Here is a 17620-nt window from a genome sequence, read left to right as displayed (position 1 = left end):
ACCTCTTTTATGGGCCCAAGATTTTGATTATTTTTGCATGATTTAACCAATTATGTTTTTTGGGTTAAATAAAAAATAATTTTTTTGGACTTTAACCTGTGCCTAAGTTTCCTTCACTGCTCGGTCCTTCACAATCGTGTCCAGTGAAAGTGAAATAAATGTACATAAGGCAACGTTGTGGATAAAGCATGCTTTACCCTCCTTCTGGACACTAAGGTGGAACATGAAGATGGTGTTGTATTTCCTAACTTTTTAAACTAGAGATGGAGACAAAAACTTTCAGATCCAGAAGCTATCTAGATTTTTATATACAGTCTTTGGCTGAGCTGTAATAGTATGGGTGAATCAGAGTGGAGGAGATCAATTGACAAATAAAATGATGGAAAAGTATTTGCAACTAAAATTGTGTCAAACTCGCTGCAGTTCTGCATGCACAAAGGAGTGGGACGGGAGGATTTGAAAGCCAAAGCAGAAAGAAGAAAGACAGGACTCAATGAGGGAATCAATAAAGAACTGGATGAGCACAACCCGGCTGATTTTCTAATCATTGGGAATTGTATAATTACTCAATTCAAATATCTTTTTTTAATGCTTTATTTGCAATGATAATGTGATGTGTTTAATTTTAATACAGTAGGTGTAGCCCAATATGCTTCTGGCACTTTTAAAAAACAGGGGAGCCAGTGCATTCAGCAGGCAAGTTTTTTTTAATTACGCCTCCGGGTAAAAAAAAGAAGTGTTTATGAGATAATGACTCTCGACCTATGACCTCAGTAAGCACTTTGCTTATGTTTATGGTCTCAATCTTTACTTCGAAGGCTCTGCAGAGGACCACATAGAGTAAAGTGGATAATTAAACACAGAATAATTTAGGGAGCCGCTACTTCCTGATTGAAACATCAAGCCAAAGCAGAAGTGCCACAAACTGCACTTCCTCCATCAACCTGGTCGGGTTGGCTCCAAAAGGGAGTTGATCCCCACAGCCTCAGACTAGTTTTCACTGATTATCTGACTAATATTATAGCTCGAAAGACCATCTACAAAGGTTAAGCTTCAGTCTAGTTGTCTTAAATTTTGGTATTTCTAGTATCTTACTGGTTTGTTCCTTCGGGTCTAATTAACAGATGTGTTTGTCTTTATTTATTTCACCCACACAGTTTATAGATGCAGCTTGGTAACCAAGCTAGCTGATAACTTCACACTGTCTTATCCAAGCATGGCTCCAAAAAAATAACATAGACCCAAAATAATAAGATCAAAGCTTCAAAATGCGAAGTCCATAATCCGTGGGTGACGTCACCAGAGATGGGCAGTAACGCGTTACAAGTAATGAGTTACAAGTAATGAGTTACAAGTAACACGTTTCTATAATCCGATTACTTTTTTGAGTAATAAGTAAAGTAAGGGATTACTATTTCAAAAAAGGTAATTAGATTACTGTTACTTTCTCATAAGCACGCTGTGTTGCTGCGTTACTAAAACCGTGGGTTTTTTTGTGAGAGTGTCTCATGACAATGACATAAGCGAGTGCGACGTTTGTGGCAACACCTGTGTGCAGATCAAAAATGGATAATATATCGAGTGCGGAGAGAGTATGACCGTGCAGTGTTTAAAGCGTGGAAGTGCTGATCTTACTTTGAGTTTGATTCCGTAAAAAGTGACAAAAACATTAGCGTCCGCTGATCGCTGCGTGGGAAGAAAACTTCTTTTTACAGCAAAAAAACCCCTAAACGTCCGAGCAAGCACCGAGTGCGCTACGACAGAATGGGAAATTCACAGAAAAACTGCCGTATCCTTCCACTGACCGCTGTGGCACACCTGCACCAGGGCAAACCTCCACCTGCCCCACTCCTGCTATACAGGTGAAAATAGGGCAACGGGACTGCTGAGTCTTTGATTTTATTTATTTTCTGCTGTGTTTTACTTGCATCTATTTGAAAGAGTGAGTGTAAACACAAAAAATCATTTTATTTTATGTGCTGGAATGTGCAGAAAGTAGGTTTAAATGTTAAACAAATTTCTTCCAGTCAGAGAATGTTGCATATGGGGGCGTGGTTAGGAAGCAATGGCGTAAGACGTTTTTTGAAAGAGCTCCGAACCAACCTATATTTTTTTATTCATATCCATCTGTTTTTTGAAACCTTTCTGTTGAGTCCTGACGTTTGTATATACTTTATAACAATGAAACCTAAAGCTTCAAAAGCCCGTGAAAAATCGGAGAAGATCAAGGTGAGTCAGCGAGTGTGGCTAACGAGCGCGCGCTAGCTGAGGAGCCAAGTGCAAATAGCCCCGTGACTTCCCAAGTAGCTAACCTGACGTCAGCCAACATAATGAGTGCAATTTCTAGATTGGAGACTTCGGTTGATAGCAAATTAACTGCTATTTCAACCATGATGAACGCTATGGAGACCACTCTTTCCACTGTAACTGGGAGGATACATGATATTGAGAAAGCTATAAACGGGCATGACGAGAGGATTGCCGTTTTAGAGGCGCTCTGTGACTCGCTCCAGAAAGGATACGATTTACATCACAAAAAATTGGATGACCTCGAGTTGCAGTCAAGATGACAGAATATCAGGATCCTTGGAGTTGCGGAGGGGATGGAGAAAGGAAACCCACTGGACTTAGCAGATTTAGCCAATTTACACAGAAGAAACTGGCGCTTCGATCCAACTCTGCTTAAAGATGAGACCTTTCATAAGAAATTGGAGAAGCACATTTTGGATTATGTTAATGATAATGATAAAGGTGATGTTAATGATGCAATTCTCTGGGAGAGTATGAAGGCGGTGTCACGGTCCGCTGTGACGGACCGAGTGGAGAATGCGTGTAATGGACCCAGGTGCGTACACAAGTGAACAGACGGGAGTGAGCTTTAACAGAAGGCGAGCCTTTATTATTAGATTAGATAGAACTTTATTAATCCCTCGGGTGGGTTCCTCTGGGAAATTCGATTATGGCTGAAAACAAGGTGTGCAAATACAGCAGGGATGGCGTGGCTAAACAAAAACCTAAACTGGGAACAAACTATGCTGAGGCTATGGCTTGGAAGACAACAGACCAGGCATGGAAACACGGAGGGTGGGAACACAGACGACGCGACACAGACTGTAAGAAACACAGAGACTAAATACACATGAGGGATGATCAGGGGAAGTGGCCACACATGGGAACGCAGCTGACACACATGAACTTAACGACAGGACAGGAGGAGTGAGCTGAATACACAGACAGTGAATGCAGGCCTTCAAAGTAAAACAGGAAACATGAGACATGAACCGGGGAGACGTAGTACAGGGGGAGGTGACATAACTGACAGCATGAACTTGACAGTACAAGACACACAGACATAAACACACGAAGGGCAAGGGAGACGTAATGCAAGGGTAACATAATTACAAAAAGGACTGGACTACCTTAAAGAACCTAAGCAAACAATAAACATCAAAATAGGTTAAGCATAACACACTGGGTCACACGACACAGGACCATGACAGGCGGTAATTCAAGGCCACATTATTTCGTTCTCTGCAGCTAAACGTAAATCCCAGGAAATGGCTTTGAAGGATCTGGAGTCAAATATACAGCAACTAGAACAAACTTATCAATCCTCTCCCACAATAGAATTACTGGGCAAAATTACTAAATTGAAGTGTGAGTATAATTCTCTGCTTAGCAAACAAGTTTGCCTTCAAATCACTAAGTGTAAGCAAACATTGTTTGAATTGGGTGATAAACCTCATAGGCTACTTGCAAGATTACTTAGAAAAACACAAGCATCACAAACTATACTATCAATCAATAACAAACATGGGTGGACCACTAGAAACCCTCAACAAATAAATGATTGTTTTGGAGATTTTTATCGTAATCTTTATAGCTATAAAAGTTCTGTGAGTCAGTCATTAATTGAGGACTTTCTGGAAAAGTGTAATCTCCCAAAATTAGATGATGAGGCAGTTGCAGATTTGGAGGCGGACTTCACATTAGATGAGATTAAGACAGCTATTCAACAGATGTCAAATAATAAGGCCCCTGGGCCAGATGGTTTCGGAGCAGAGTTTTATAAAGCTTACACCTCATTGCTAGCCCCTCTAATTTTGCGTATGTTTAACTATTCAAAATTGTCTGTCTCTTTGCCAAGTTCATTGCATCGTGGTGTAATCTCATTGATTCTTAAAAAAGATCGCGATCCTGTGTCTGTCTCGTCCTATCGGCCTATATCTCTCCTTTCTGTTGAGACCAAGATATTAACAAAAGTTTTATCAAACCGCCTCAAAGATCATATTGCTAAACTTATACATCCAGATCAAATAGGGTTTATCCCTAACCACTACATTTATTTTAGTTTGCGTAGCTTATTTAATCTCATATATAGTCCTGCTAGGTGTTCAGATGATTCTGTGGTAATAGCTTTGGATGCTGAACAAGCTTTTGATCAGGTCGAGTGGCCGTATTTGTTTACTGTATTATCCAAATTTGGATTTGGTGATTCTTTTATCAATTGGATTAGAATTTTGTACTTTTACAGGGCCTTACTAGATATATACAGTCCTTCATCTGATACTTTTAGGGAGCAGTGGCAGGAAGAACTGGGGGTGGATGTTACTGATGATGTTTGGCAAGAGTGCATTAAGAATATATATTCTAGCTCTATAAATGCTAGACATAATCTGATCCAATTCAAGGTTGTGTATAGGTTGCATTTTTCTCCCACTAAAGTGAAAAAAATATATAAGAACGTTTCAGCCCTCTGTGTTAAGTGTTCAAGTGATCGAAGAACTTTATCTCACCTTTTCTTTCAATGCCAAAAACTACAGCTTTTTTGGAATCATCGGTTTGATTTTCTGACCAAAGCCATTGGCAGGGAGGTCCCATGTATCCCCTTTGCAGCATCGCTCGGGGTGTCTGAACCAGGATGGGTAAGGGACAAGACAGAGACGCAGGTTGTGTCAATGACTACACTTGTGGCTAGAAAGCTGATACTTCTCTGCTGGTAGTCTGATAAACCTCCTACCTTTGAAATGTGGTTGAGAGAATTTGGAAATGTACTCCACCTGGAGAAAATTGAGTTTACCTTGTCTAACCGAGAGAGTGTTTTATAAGATTTGGCAACCAGTCATTAGCTTGAAGAATAAACTTAAGTGAAATGTACTCAGTTTTAACATTTATGTATGCTGTATTACCACCTTGTTGACTTGCTGTCCACCTTCTATTGTGTTCTCTTGAAGGTGATTGTTGTATACTGTTCAATTATAAAATCAATACAAAATATATTGAAAATTTTTTTTAAAAAGGTGGTGCAAATCAGCAGTGTGCAGACTGACAGTGAACAATTATGAGTTATGAGGTATATTACTGAAGTACATTATTGTTGTTGTTGTTGTTAAGTGCTTGTGCAATGATGTGTAGAGATATGTAGATATATATATTTCAGTTTGTATGTAAACTCTGGCCCTGTGCGGACTGAATAAAGTCTAAAATAAATTCAAAAATGTGACCTAAAAAAAAGAGAATGTTGCATATAATTTAATGTTTGCTTGATGCATAAAGTTAAAAGATCAAAACTAATAAAACAAGTTTTAAAAAGAGACTTTTTCATTTGATTACATTTTGTATGATGGATTATGCAGAAAAAGTAGAATTGGGCTGAAAGATCTATTGCTTTATTACCTATTTAGGGGATAAATAAAGTAACTAAGTAACTAATTATTTTTGAAAATAAGTCATCAGTAAAGTAACGGGATTACTTTTTTTGGGAAGTAATCAGTATTTAGTTACTGAATACTTTTTTCAAGTAACTTGACCAACACTGGACGTCACAGTACATGCGATTGATAAGTTGCTACAACAAGGTGGTGGTGCCCAGGACAGAGTTCACAAAGCAGCAGGTGAAATCATGGTGGCTGCGTCTATCTTTTAAGTACAGTCTATGCTGTTATAGACTTTTTTTCTCCTAACCACACCTCAACCTTTATATTTAGGTTTCATTATTGTTGGTCTGCTGCTATTATTCACTTAACAAATTTTCTGCTGATGTGTTGGGTGGCTCTATATGTGTATTTATTTATTTTTTATTTAAAGTCTAATTTTGGCATTTTTCGAATTAGCTGAATTACACCACAGTAATTAGGCGCTCCACTTGGAAGTGCAGAAGTACCATTAAGTGCCCGTGTGGTGAATCACTGATCTACAGTATATTTAGTAAAAATCCTGAAATGTACTCTGCCAACTTTTTTTTTTTTTTAATTGAGTCACAGGCTAGGTGCAAGTCTCTGTGTAGGTTTGTTGTATAACGGTTTCTTTCTGAACAGTCATGCACTCCCATCCCTGTATGTACTGCATACATGTCCATGTGTGAGAAGGAGCAAGATCATGTGTGTGCTTGGTTTAACTGGTACAAAACGTGTGATTCATAGCTGACTCACACACTTGACTCCCACAGAGGCACACTTTTCACAACAACAGGCGAGCCAAACTCCCACAAACACCCTCTTTCTCTCTGTCATACGCACACGCGAGTAATAAAGCTAGATTTTGCACTGACTTCTGGGATGTTCAAGAGTCCTATAAAAGAGCCGGCCCTCCCAGTCGGGTTATGTGTCATCTGTTCCAAGGGCTCTAAAGCTTCGGTAACAATAAAAGCCAGACGAATGCTCGCTCTGTTCCCGGGATTTGTAAATTCAGGATGTTAAGAAGAAAAAAAAAGAAAAAGAGAAACAGCAGTTAAAAGTGAGTTTATTATCGGAAAGTTGCCCATTTGAATCCCAGTGTCATCTGGGAAGATTTTGCAATGGGGAAATAAACTAAAGAAATTCTTCCTGTAAATACAGTTTTGCTTCTTGTTGAACGCTGTTTGAATATTACATCTACTCCAAGTCCTCCCCATCACATCAGTCAGTAATTAGGCAAGATAAAAATAACTCCCCCATCCAAGAAAAAAGAAGAAAAACAAAACAAAACTCATGCATGAAAAGTCAGTGGAAGAATCCACGTGAAGCAAGGAGAATGGAACTTTGCTCTAGGCAATGCAAAGGCAAAGAAATTAGTCTATCTTTAGAAATGTAATAATCAATAAACAGAACACCAATCTGTGTCAAGCTGCATGGCAGTACACCCAGAAGCCTCTGACTTTCAGTTTCCATTTTATTAATAAAAAAGTTTCAACCAGAAAACTCAAATATTTTAATATAGTTTGGGCACAAATGCATCAACAGCAAATTCAAAACAACAGATTTGGCAAGAGAATGGATGGATGGATTTGGCATACAAAGAAGGACAGTTGTATCTTACTTTTACTGCTGGCATCACAGACAGGTTGGAGGTCCATTTAGCAAACATAATAATAAAGAGGAAGCCAAGAGGTCCAAAAACAGTTCGAAACTCACGGATCAGTCAAAACTCTGGCCTGACTGATGGGCTGAGAAAATAGGAAAGGTAACAAACATAAGCATGGCTGTATGTTAGGTGAGTAATTAGTGGATGGGGGGCACAGTTTGACAGAAGACTGGTAGGAAGAAAAATGGAGGAAGTAGAACAAGGTGAACAATTTCAAAATTAAACAGGATTTTTTTTTACATTTATGAAGCCACTTCACAAGTTCGTCAATTTTGCCATCAAATGTGCTTTAATAAGCTTTCTCTCTGCAAGTTTCAAATCATCATGGCTTTATTAACAGCTCACTCCCATGTGGCCACAATAACATTATCTCTGCTCATTCTAGCCATGCTAGTTCACATTAGACATACTGTTCACACTACATATACTAACTAGTACATCTTTACAATGATAAAAAGTAGACAGAGCTCCCACCACACAGCTAAAACTGTCATAAATCCCTTTTTTGTTTTAGCACTTCTTCTTATTTAGAAACATCAGGACCAGCTCATCATCATTTGTTGTCAACTCCATTTTATTTCGCAGTCCATTTTTTGAGGATTTTCCACACAAATGTAACACTTTCGGTGTCTACATACGTTAAAATACAAATCACTATGTGAACATTTCTGAATTTTGTGTTGCTTTTTTGTATCACGATTGGTCTGTGATGGCCTTTAGAAGGCATATTCCTTCATTGCCCAAAGTTTTATGAAGACTCCTCCTTCATAAAAAGAAAAAGTAAATCTTTGATTTTAGGCAGCGGTAGACAGAAGAGAGTGACTCATTTATAGCTGGAAACCACTGCTTTCACCAGCTGCTGTGTATCTACCTACTGTAGCTATTAAAGCTAGCATTAACTCCACTGGTTCTCCCTGGCTGCCTTTTTTGTCTCCAGCAAATCCTTTTTAAAAGACAACTAGCAAAAGTTTTTTTAAATATGAAACCTGTTTCTATTTTTTCATTCTATTTGTTTTTATTTATTTATTTTTATCCATAATGGAAAGGCTGAAACTATATAACACAGGGCAGTGAAGTCTCCGTTAACGGTCCATGTAGAGCACTATTACAAGCCTCTATCTCCATCTGCCAGTTATTCGATTTAAAACTATTGTAATGCAATTGTACCAAAGTGTTTGCATAAATTAGTAGCTATTTAAAAAAGGGGGCTTTTTAAATGTCACATTTTGATTTTATTTTTCTAATTTGTTATGTTAATATTGTGCTTGATTGAGTTAAGAAATCATTTAGCAAAACATTAATTGATGCAGTGAATGTCACTGAGCATTACCGCTGCTTCAGTACATGCCCTGAACCAGAGCTGATTCGTGCCGTTGCAAATTTCAGAAGCTTGCTTGAACTTTTCAGCCTCTGAGAGAACAAAACAGTTGAAATGATTTCCCCGAGAGCCGCATATTCACTCTGGATTTATTTTTTCTGATGTAAGCTCAGTACTCGTGAGCCTCACCTTAAGCCGAGACATATCAAGCCCACAGACCCAAAATCCACTGATCCTAAAGGCTGTGACTATGACTCTGGCAGCTTTCTCTCATGCCAAGTGGTGTCATCAGATGTGCTCGCATGCTGTCACGCCAATTTCACTGCTGATTTCCAAGTCTAGCGACCAAATTCATGCAAGGGAAATGAGGTGAAATTCTCCCCATCTCAGTGTGTGACCAGATGATAACATAACACGACGTGGGCAAAGATTCCCAGCATTCCCATCAATGTGGCGAAAGTGCTCACGTTACTGTTGAAGTGCACCACTCCCATATTGTTTTAGTATCTGTCGTGCCAATGCTGCACTGTTGCCAAGTCAACAATACCCAGACCTTTTGGCCCCTTTGGCATATGTGATCTGTACATGTTACTGTACACACACACACATACACACACACAGAAGCACGCTATCATGTTTCCCTCTGTCGCCACAGACACACCCGAGAGACCCGGCATGAACTGAATACCACACTAAGGCATGGCATGTGTGTGTGTGTTGCTGCAAATGTCCGAGGACTCGGGTGGAGCCTTCTGTTCAGAACGGGTGTGCTCGTCTGTCAGCTGTTGTGCACAGACGGTCTGAGACGAACAAGTTACCATCCTCCCACACGCTCACACACACACACACACACACTCAGACGCACATATAAAAACATGCCATATGCACATGACCAACCAATAACCCATCCAACAACGTGCCTCCAAGAACTGACACAGTGCATCATGTAAATACATTTTTGCTGCCATTTCAATAAGCATTTTATTGCCACATGAGTCAATGGTCTCCCTGACCTGCTTTTTGTGCATCAAACAGACATGATGAATAACAATTATTACTAATATTAGTTATCATTAGTCATTTCTCAAAGTGCATTTGAAAGGCGGGCTGTGTTTTGTGATCTGAGTTTGAGAAAACAGGGAGCGATGATGCATCTTGGCATTAAAGCAGGGGAAAAAAGGCTTGAAGAAGCTGGAAACGGTCAATAGGTCAAATTTAAAGGTCATTCAGTAGGTACTTAAGGATTCTCATGTTTGAGTTTTTTATAATGGCCTGTTTGGAAGATTGATGTTGGCATTTTTGATGCTAATCTAAGGTCACGACTTCAAATTTTGAAAAGACCTTCACTGCTAGAACAGCTTAACATGTAGAACAATATGTACAAAAAATATGTAAGACAGAAAAGGAAGTGAGTCCCTAAAACTAACTTGTTTCATCATCTCAAACGGAAGCATTTTTTTTTTATTATACTTCTATATAGGATTGTATCTTTATGGAAATATAGTACGTTCCCTATATAGAGCTTCCGTAGCAATCAACAGGGAATATTTGCCAAAAGTTTCTGTCATCAAATTAAGTGCATTAAATATTAAATAGCTTCATTCCATAACCATGATGTCATCTGACAAAACAACTATAACTGCAGGTTAAAAATTTTGCCTATATTTACATATAAACTCATCACTTATATAGAAAGTTACAAGTAACAGATGGTATTTCTTACTTCTTCTTACTATGTGTGGAAATAAACCACAAGAGCCATGTTGCACGTGTGCAAAAAACATCATTCACCTGAGCTGCTGCTTGTTACTCTGCTGCTCGTGCACTCTGCCTAAGCTGAAGCAGAGTTCACAAATCTTCTTCTCCTTTAAAAGTACTGATAGTTTTTTTTTTACTACTTTCGTTTTAACATTTATAATTTTTCCTAATCAAAAATGTAAATTAGCGTGTGAACAGCAGCCTACCAAGACTGAGTCAGACACATTGATGATACCCTTACAATCCTCATAATCCTTATAAACCTAACACTAGGCCTTGGCGTAGCCCCCACTTTCTGAAACAAGTCTTTCCACATCCATTTAAAGCTACTTCCTTCTGATTTGCTGCCCCTTCTCAGTGGAAGGTTCAAACAGTCTGGGCTGTTGAACATAAATGAAATTGTGACCATGTTTAATATGAGCATCCACCATTGTGACAGAAAAAAGAAAAGCACAATAGTTCCAATTTAATTACAGTTACAGCTGGTTTGGGGTACAGGGGTCTCGAGGGTGAGAAGGGTTAAGACAATTCTTCTTCTCGACCATCAGCGAGTCATTTGTGTTCTGCTCCAGACCTCATTTCTGCTCTGTAAGGTGCGGGGTTAGTGAACCATCACCATTGCAGTCCACTGTAACTGCTGTGAAACCATGCTGAACATGTCAGAGGTGCAAACTGCAGACGTTTTACAAGCTCCTTTATTGCCTCGCTCTAAAACAGAGATTTTGGGTGGAGTGAGAGTTTAATGATAAAACCCTCACTTCTGTTTTAGAGCCCCATAAATCACCGCAAAGCTCGGCTGTGAGCCGTGTTTAGCGTTAAAACATTGACAGCTACCATATGATAGAAGAGTTGATTAACACTAAAGTTAAGAATTATAACCCACTTTAATTTATCAATGACTTAACAAATTGGATGGACCAATTTAAAAAGTCCTGTATGACCTTCATATATTTTTTTGTATTTTAGCCAAAGTGATCAGTTTCTACAAAGCACTTGTCCCTATTGCACCAAAGTTGGCCATTAATTCAAATTAAATTAGTTATTCACATATTAAAGTGATTAATGGACTGGTCTTTAGTGTGGTCTCCTCCTGGCATGTGGTTTTGGGGAAGCTGGGCCAGTATTATTCATGCATTCAGAACCTAAACGAGTTATTTCATGAGAATTAAATGAAAAGTTGAACAAATTATTATTGGTGCAGACAACCTGAGCCTAAAGGGACAGTAACTTTAGAAACACCAAAGCTGTAACTTGTTTACCCTTCATGTTTAGAAGCGATTAAATGATCATACATCAAAACAGAATTTGGAATACGTCACAATGTCTGCAACGAGCTGCAGCCAAAATAAGCCGTCACACTGTGTGGGATCTGGGAAATGCACAGTAGCCATTTCTTTTTGTGTGCAAGAGAGTTTTACAATGCTCACACAGGCCCCTGGGTACAGACCTAATCAGCCCGGCTACTGAATTATGCATGACGATAATCTCTAGTCTGATCACTCCAAGGTATCACCAGCACTCTTATAAACAAAACGTAATTACATTTTTGGATAAACACTCAGGCTTAAAGTTTTGCGCTTGTGTTTAACTTGTGTCTTTTTTTTCTTAAAGATGCTGTTCTGTTGCTCTGTATTCACCGATCTCATTTTAATAGCTCTAAAGTCGACAGGAATTACATCTTTAAAGTTACAACCAGTCTGCAAGAAACAGTGATGTATGTGATTAGTGTGCATGTGGTGCATTGCAAAAGCTCTGCGTGGGTCATAATTAGCAGCCAAAGATGCAGATTTGTTTAACCCAAGGTGCAACGCTTCTTGATTCAACAAAAAGAAACAAAACTTATTTATTAAGGAGCTACTGTCAAAATAAGAGCCTGTGAAATGTTTGCATTAGCATTATAGCTATGTTCAATAGTGAGATAGACAGCATTTTACTGCTTGTTCACACCAAACAAAGTGAAGCCAAAATATCCTAAAAGCACGCACTGTTCCTTTGTGATTTTTGGTACATCATCTGCAACCAGAGTCAGCAGTAACCCTGCGGGTGGTGATGTGATATCGAGCTCGCACCTCCTGCCTGGGCCAAAATGTGAGCACACACAGAGATGCACAAAACAATGACACAGAGGGACGTGATGCTGCTGAAATGCTGCAAAGTTGGTTAAAAATATGTCTCTGAGACAAGAGCTAGAGCTAGAACTATCTAGTGTGCCAAACACAGATCTACTGTATATGCATATTTGCTACCTGATATGTGCCGATATGCAAACTTTCCTCCACAGAACACAGTGGCAACAAAATCCTTTGCGTAACTTAGATAACCAAACGGAGATAGCGCTATTTCTAAGTGTCCCCATTAGTAGGAAGATTCCATATCACATCTGAGTAAATAGTGACACTGAGTCAAGCAGTGACTTCAGAATAAGCTGCAAATGAGTTAGTGAAATAGATTGTTTGTTACATAGGAGCATTTTGGGAATTGTCCCCGGAAAGTCTTTAGGAATCACATTTTTTTTTAAATACAGGTGATTGGTTGAACAAGATGACTGCCACAAGTTACATCCACTGGATAACTTCAACCAGTCCTATGAGCCATATGCGGAGAGCACAGACTGTATATAAGAGATGGATAAATATAACAGTTCTGAAAAGTGAGATATTTGCCAAAGAGCCTTGGCTCATCTGTTATTAGCATGAGAACTGAAAAGCCTGATGGTTGTAGGTGCAAATGATTTCCTGTATCTCTTTATTTTACAGCGAAGAGAGGGAATCTTCCAGTACTGATGTCTTTTGTTCCAGTGGTTGATGTTACAGTGGCTTAAGCTGTATTTTATATTATCCATGAATCAAAGCAGAAACACCCCTCAGTTCCTCAGAAAACACTTTCTGATGAATTCGTAATCTCAAAAGCTAGTTTGGTATTCATTTTGGAAATTGTTGACCCCATTAGATGCAAAAAGGAGGATATAGTAATATAGTAGGGTGGGACAAGTTAACAAGTTGCTACCATTGGAGCGGTTTGCCTGTGTTTCTCAGACAGATTCACCCATCACTCTTCAAACACCCAGATGGCAAAGCTTGAAGCTTCAGAGTGGGGCCTCCCTTATCACAGGGTGATGGCACCAGAGCTACATCCATCCTCTATATACAGTCTGTTTGCAAAACACTCTGTGACTTAATGCTTGGGAAGTGTTTACAAAAGGCAGATTGGTTGAGCCATCTGCCTGCCACCTTCTATTATGGGCTAACTAACCTCCGAATCATTCAGATCAATGAACCACAGGAGAGCGACACCTAGCGAGCAGTCAGTATATTCTTGCCATGTTTCACAGTTTGGCATCTATCCCTGTCTACCCTCACACCTTACACATGCCTGCAGCTGTGACCTTCACGGCTAGTAGATTCTCACAAGATGTTGATTAGTTGAACTAACAGGTGTGCCATTTGAAACTAAGCAGGATGAATTCTGATGTATTCCCGATTTCGCCTGAAGCAGCCTGAGGAGGTAAGCAGTCGATCTGCCCCCTTTCCCCCTTTCAAAAGTTTCTACACCCGCCCCTGCTCTAAGCAAGGAAGTTTGTTTCTCCTGCTGTCACTCTCTCACACATTACATCATTGCCCACTGATCATCAGGTGCCTGGCTGATGCATCGGCACACACACACACACACACCTCCCACACATCAAATCAACTTGTCAGCCTCTTATCTCCCTTGCCTGAATGTCCAGTCGTGATCAGAGACAGTATTTGTGTGTGCGGGTCCGTGTGCGAACGCGTTCCAGCTGTGTAATTTAAAAATGAATCGTGTGCATAATACGTGCGCGTGTCTGTATCGTTGTATTTATGTGTGTGTGTGCGTGTCTGTGCGTGTGTTTCTGCTGCCCACCTTTCATCCAGTCCACCACCTGGCTTGTGCTCCATTTGCTCACTGGCTCCATCACCAGCGCCATCGAGGAAACTTTGCGCTTACTCTCCGTTGCGCGCAAGCAGTGGCGTTACCCCCAGAACAAGGCTCTGTGAGGCGGGTACACCTCCCGCCCTCCTCCACTCCCCTCCCTCTCTAATTTCCTCCGCAGCCAGGTGACTACTTTTTTTTATTTTTTACTTTGTCCCTCTCTGGTCCTGGTCCCGCTGCCTCAGTATCAGCCCTGTGTCGTCTCCCGTTAACGCAGTGGAGCCCTCAGTGCGGGACAGCCCGGGTGTGTGCGCAGCGGAATCCGGCACATTCCCCTGCTCGAGCCGGTCTGACTTGTGTCGCCTCTCTCTGTTTCTCTTCTCTCCCTTCTTCCCAGTGCGCTAGTCCGCTCCTGCGCTCCGGTGTGTGTGTGTGTGTGTGGTATTGTAAAGAGAGCGAGAGAGAGGAGTGTATGTAGGTGTGTGCGCAGCCGCTCCTTTACCGACAGCAGCAGTGTAGGATAGATAAGTCACACTGGACTTAAAGCCGGCAGCATCTCTCTCTCTCTCTTTTCCAGATATGATTAATCCGTGCACGCGCTCTGTGGGTGGCTCCGCGCGCACGTCAGTGTATTTCCCACCGGAGCGATAGTCATGCAGATATGATTGAGGGAGGAGATATTCTCAGAAGATATTTAATAAGAACGTGTCTTCGATAGAGAGACATTGTGTTACATACAGAGAGAGGGAGAGTCAGCATGGGGTACCTACACACTTTCTGCTCCAGCTGCTGTGTGAGGAAACTTAATGAATCCTCAGCCAACCGCTCCACCTCCACTCCAAAGATCGTTTCACTGCCCCCTCAAACCATTTATCTTTCTCTCTGCCTTGAAATCCTCCATGTAGATGTTGAGCACACACTTGTTTTACATTTACACCATATTTGCTTGACTGGAAGAGTACAAGACCTACACTTTTTTAAATAAGTAAATATAGGTTGTATGTGGGTTAAACTGGAACATTTAAATTAACATTATACAAATTGATTTATAGTCTTTATTTTGACTCTTGCAGCTGTTTCTTTGCAGTGTTCTTAAAACTTGTTCCTGGACAATTTCAGATAATCTTAAAGAGAGTGCAGGTGAGGCTGGAAACACTTCAAGCATGATCTTTTTCCAAGTTCTGAGACATTTCTGCTCCAGACAAATTACAGTAGTGGATTTGTTTAGGGACAACTCCACCAATGCAGAACCAGGAGCAACACAGCCTACATCCTTGCTAATGTGTAACTGAATTAGATTTCTTAGTAAGTAAGTTTATTCATAAGTTTAAAAAACAATTAATAAATATATTGACATACAAAATATATGGGCAAAAGTTTATGTGCAATGCAAGACAAGCTTAAGACAAATCGAACATGAAAGCCTGCAGGCTTTCATGTTCGATTAGCGTGTTAGAGCATGCTCTAACACGCTAATCCAGTCCTGAATAAGCATAGATACCACCTCAAATAGTGTTGGGATCAGTTATTCTTAGTGGTTTCCATGACTGGTTTTATTTGTCCAAGTTCTCATGTAGCCACATTTATGCCTTCATCGAATTGCAATGTAACTGGTGGTTTCATCAGAGGGCATTTCCAAGAGCACAGAACCTCAATGTGAACTCTTCTGTGTGTTTCCTTAAATAAAGAGGAAAGTCAAGCACACAACCTGGAAAAACAAGTAAGTGAAAACCATCTTCAAATAAAACCATATAAAACTGTAAAACATGAATAGATCTATAAAACCAAAACTTTTCTGGTAGAAAAGCACAGTTAGTTCTGTTACTGGCATCTATGTAGAAGCCAGTGTACTCCGGTCCCAGCCCTTAATTCCATCAGAAAGGCCATCAGGCATAAAATTTCAGTCAAGCATGTGGCTCATAAAGAGATGTTGGTGTGATGGAAGAGGATGCTAGGTATAGGTTGAAATGGGGTGTGATGGAGATAGATGATCCTCTTTGGTGACCCCTACAGGAGAAAGAAGAAGAACTAAAATGCAAGAAGTGCTTAAAACTGAAAAAGGAGAATTTTCCAGAAAGAGTTTACATATAAGTAGGTAAAATCTGTCATGAGGTATTCTTTTATTTCTACCTTTAGGGTGAGCTGATTGCTTTATATCCTTTCTTTAGTTTATCTTTTAGTTTAGTTTTATTTTAACCTTAATACAGATCAGCTGACTGTGACAAGCTTGTGCAGTAAAAATTTAATGTCCTACTCCGGATTTTGCTGGAAACTGGAGGAATTCATTCTTTGGTGTTGTTACTGGAGTCACAAATGAAATTATTAAATCTAATTATTAATTTAGTAATTACATTGTATTAGTGCCAGATATCTACCTACATAACTTTCCAACCCTTTACAAGTGCTGTGCACGCTCATTCCAGCTATAAAGAAGTGCTGGATGATCTGATTCACTGCTGCCTCACCTCCTACTGTAGGCTGACGTTTGCACATTCACTGAAGACAACCAGTGAGATGAGAGTCAAGATTTCGTAACGCAACAGAGACATCTGCTGGTGAAAAGTGTAACTGATGTGGATTAAAAGCGACTTACTGGCTGACTTACTGGAAGCCCGACAAATGAAAGAGAAAAACTGCAGAAGTTGGTGGAAAAATGAGACAAATTAATGTCACCACAAGGAAATTTCCCCTTTTTCAGTTTCCCCTCTTAGTTCTGTCTCATTTGTATTGTTCACACTCCCATGTGTTTACCTAGAAAAATGAAATAGTCAGACTACTGAAAACTGAAAGCACGAGATTGAAATTCATGTAACAACATTATCGGATTAAAATTCTAATTACTTTAATTAATTAAAATACTTAATTACTTACTTACTTGATGATGCCCTTCAGTATCCATCTAGGGAAAACAACTACCTGAGCTTGGGTAGTATTCACCTATACATTCATATACACTTACACACAGGACAGAGTCAAGTCACAACGTGTAGGTTTAAGTTTGAGTAGTGACATATTTCTATCATTTGGACCCAGTAAGTGCCAGTGCCTCCTATTAATTTGAGAAGATCTGACCTGAGTAAGTTTAGTATCTTAGTCTTGTGAAACAGCCTCTAAATATCTGGGATGAAGTTCATTAAAAGAGTTTTATCTTCAAAGCAGTATTGTTCATAGTTTATCTTTTGATGCTTTACTGTGAGTTTCTGTTCTGTTGTAAGGTGATAGCAGAATATCATTCAGCTAAGGATCTACAGATTCACACAATGAGGATGAGGAAGTGAAAAGGGGAATATATGCTCATGAAAAAAATGC

General features: G+C 39.8%; 1 protein-coding gene across 2 annotated transcripts in view; it reads right to left on the bottom strand.

Annotated features, from left to right (window-relative positions):
• cnksr2a (connector enhancer of kinase suppressor of Ras 2a) overlaps nucleotides 1-15312 on the bottom strand; it is a 90126-nt gene extending 74814 nt beyond the window's left edge. The window contains exon 1 of one of the 2 annotated variants that reach the window (XM_026180127.2): nucleotides 14303-15312. In XM_026180127.2, the coding sequence (XP_026035912.1) occupies nucleotides 14303-14366 (64 nt within the window). In that variant the 5' untranslated portion in view covers nucleotides 14367-15312. The remainder of the gene's footprint in view (nucleotides 1-14302) is intronic. The other variant, XM_026180125.2, reaches the window with a different exon arrangement.
• Nucleotides 15313-17620: the final 2308 nt, after the last annotated feature.

Source organism: Astatotilapia calliptera, chromosome 9 (assembly GCF_964374335.1).
Source record: "Astatotilapia calliptera chromosome 9, fAstCal68.1, whole genome shotgun sequence".
In the NCBI taxonomy this organism is placed as follows: Eukaryota; Metazoa; Chordata; class Actinopteri; order Cichliformes; family Cichlidae; genus Astatotilapia; species Astatotilapia calliptera.
Note: the sequence above shows the minus strand (reverse complement) of the source record. Positions and strands in the feature narration are given on the sequence as shown.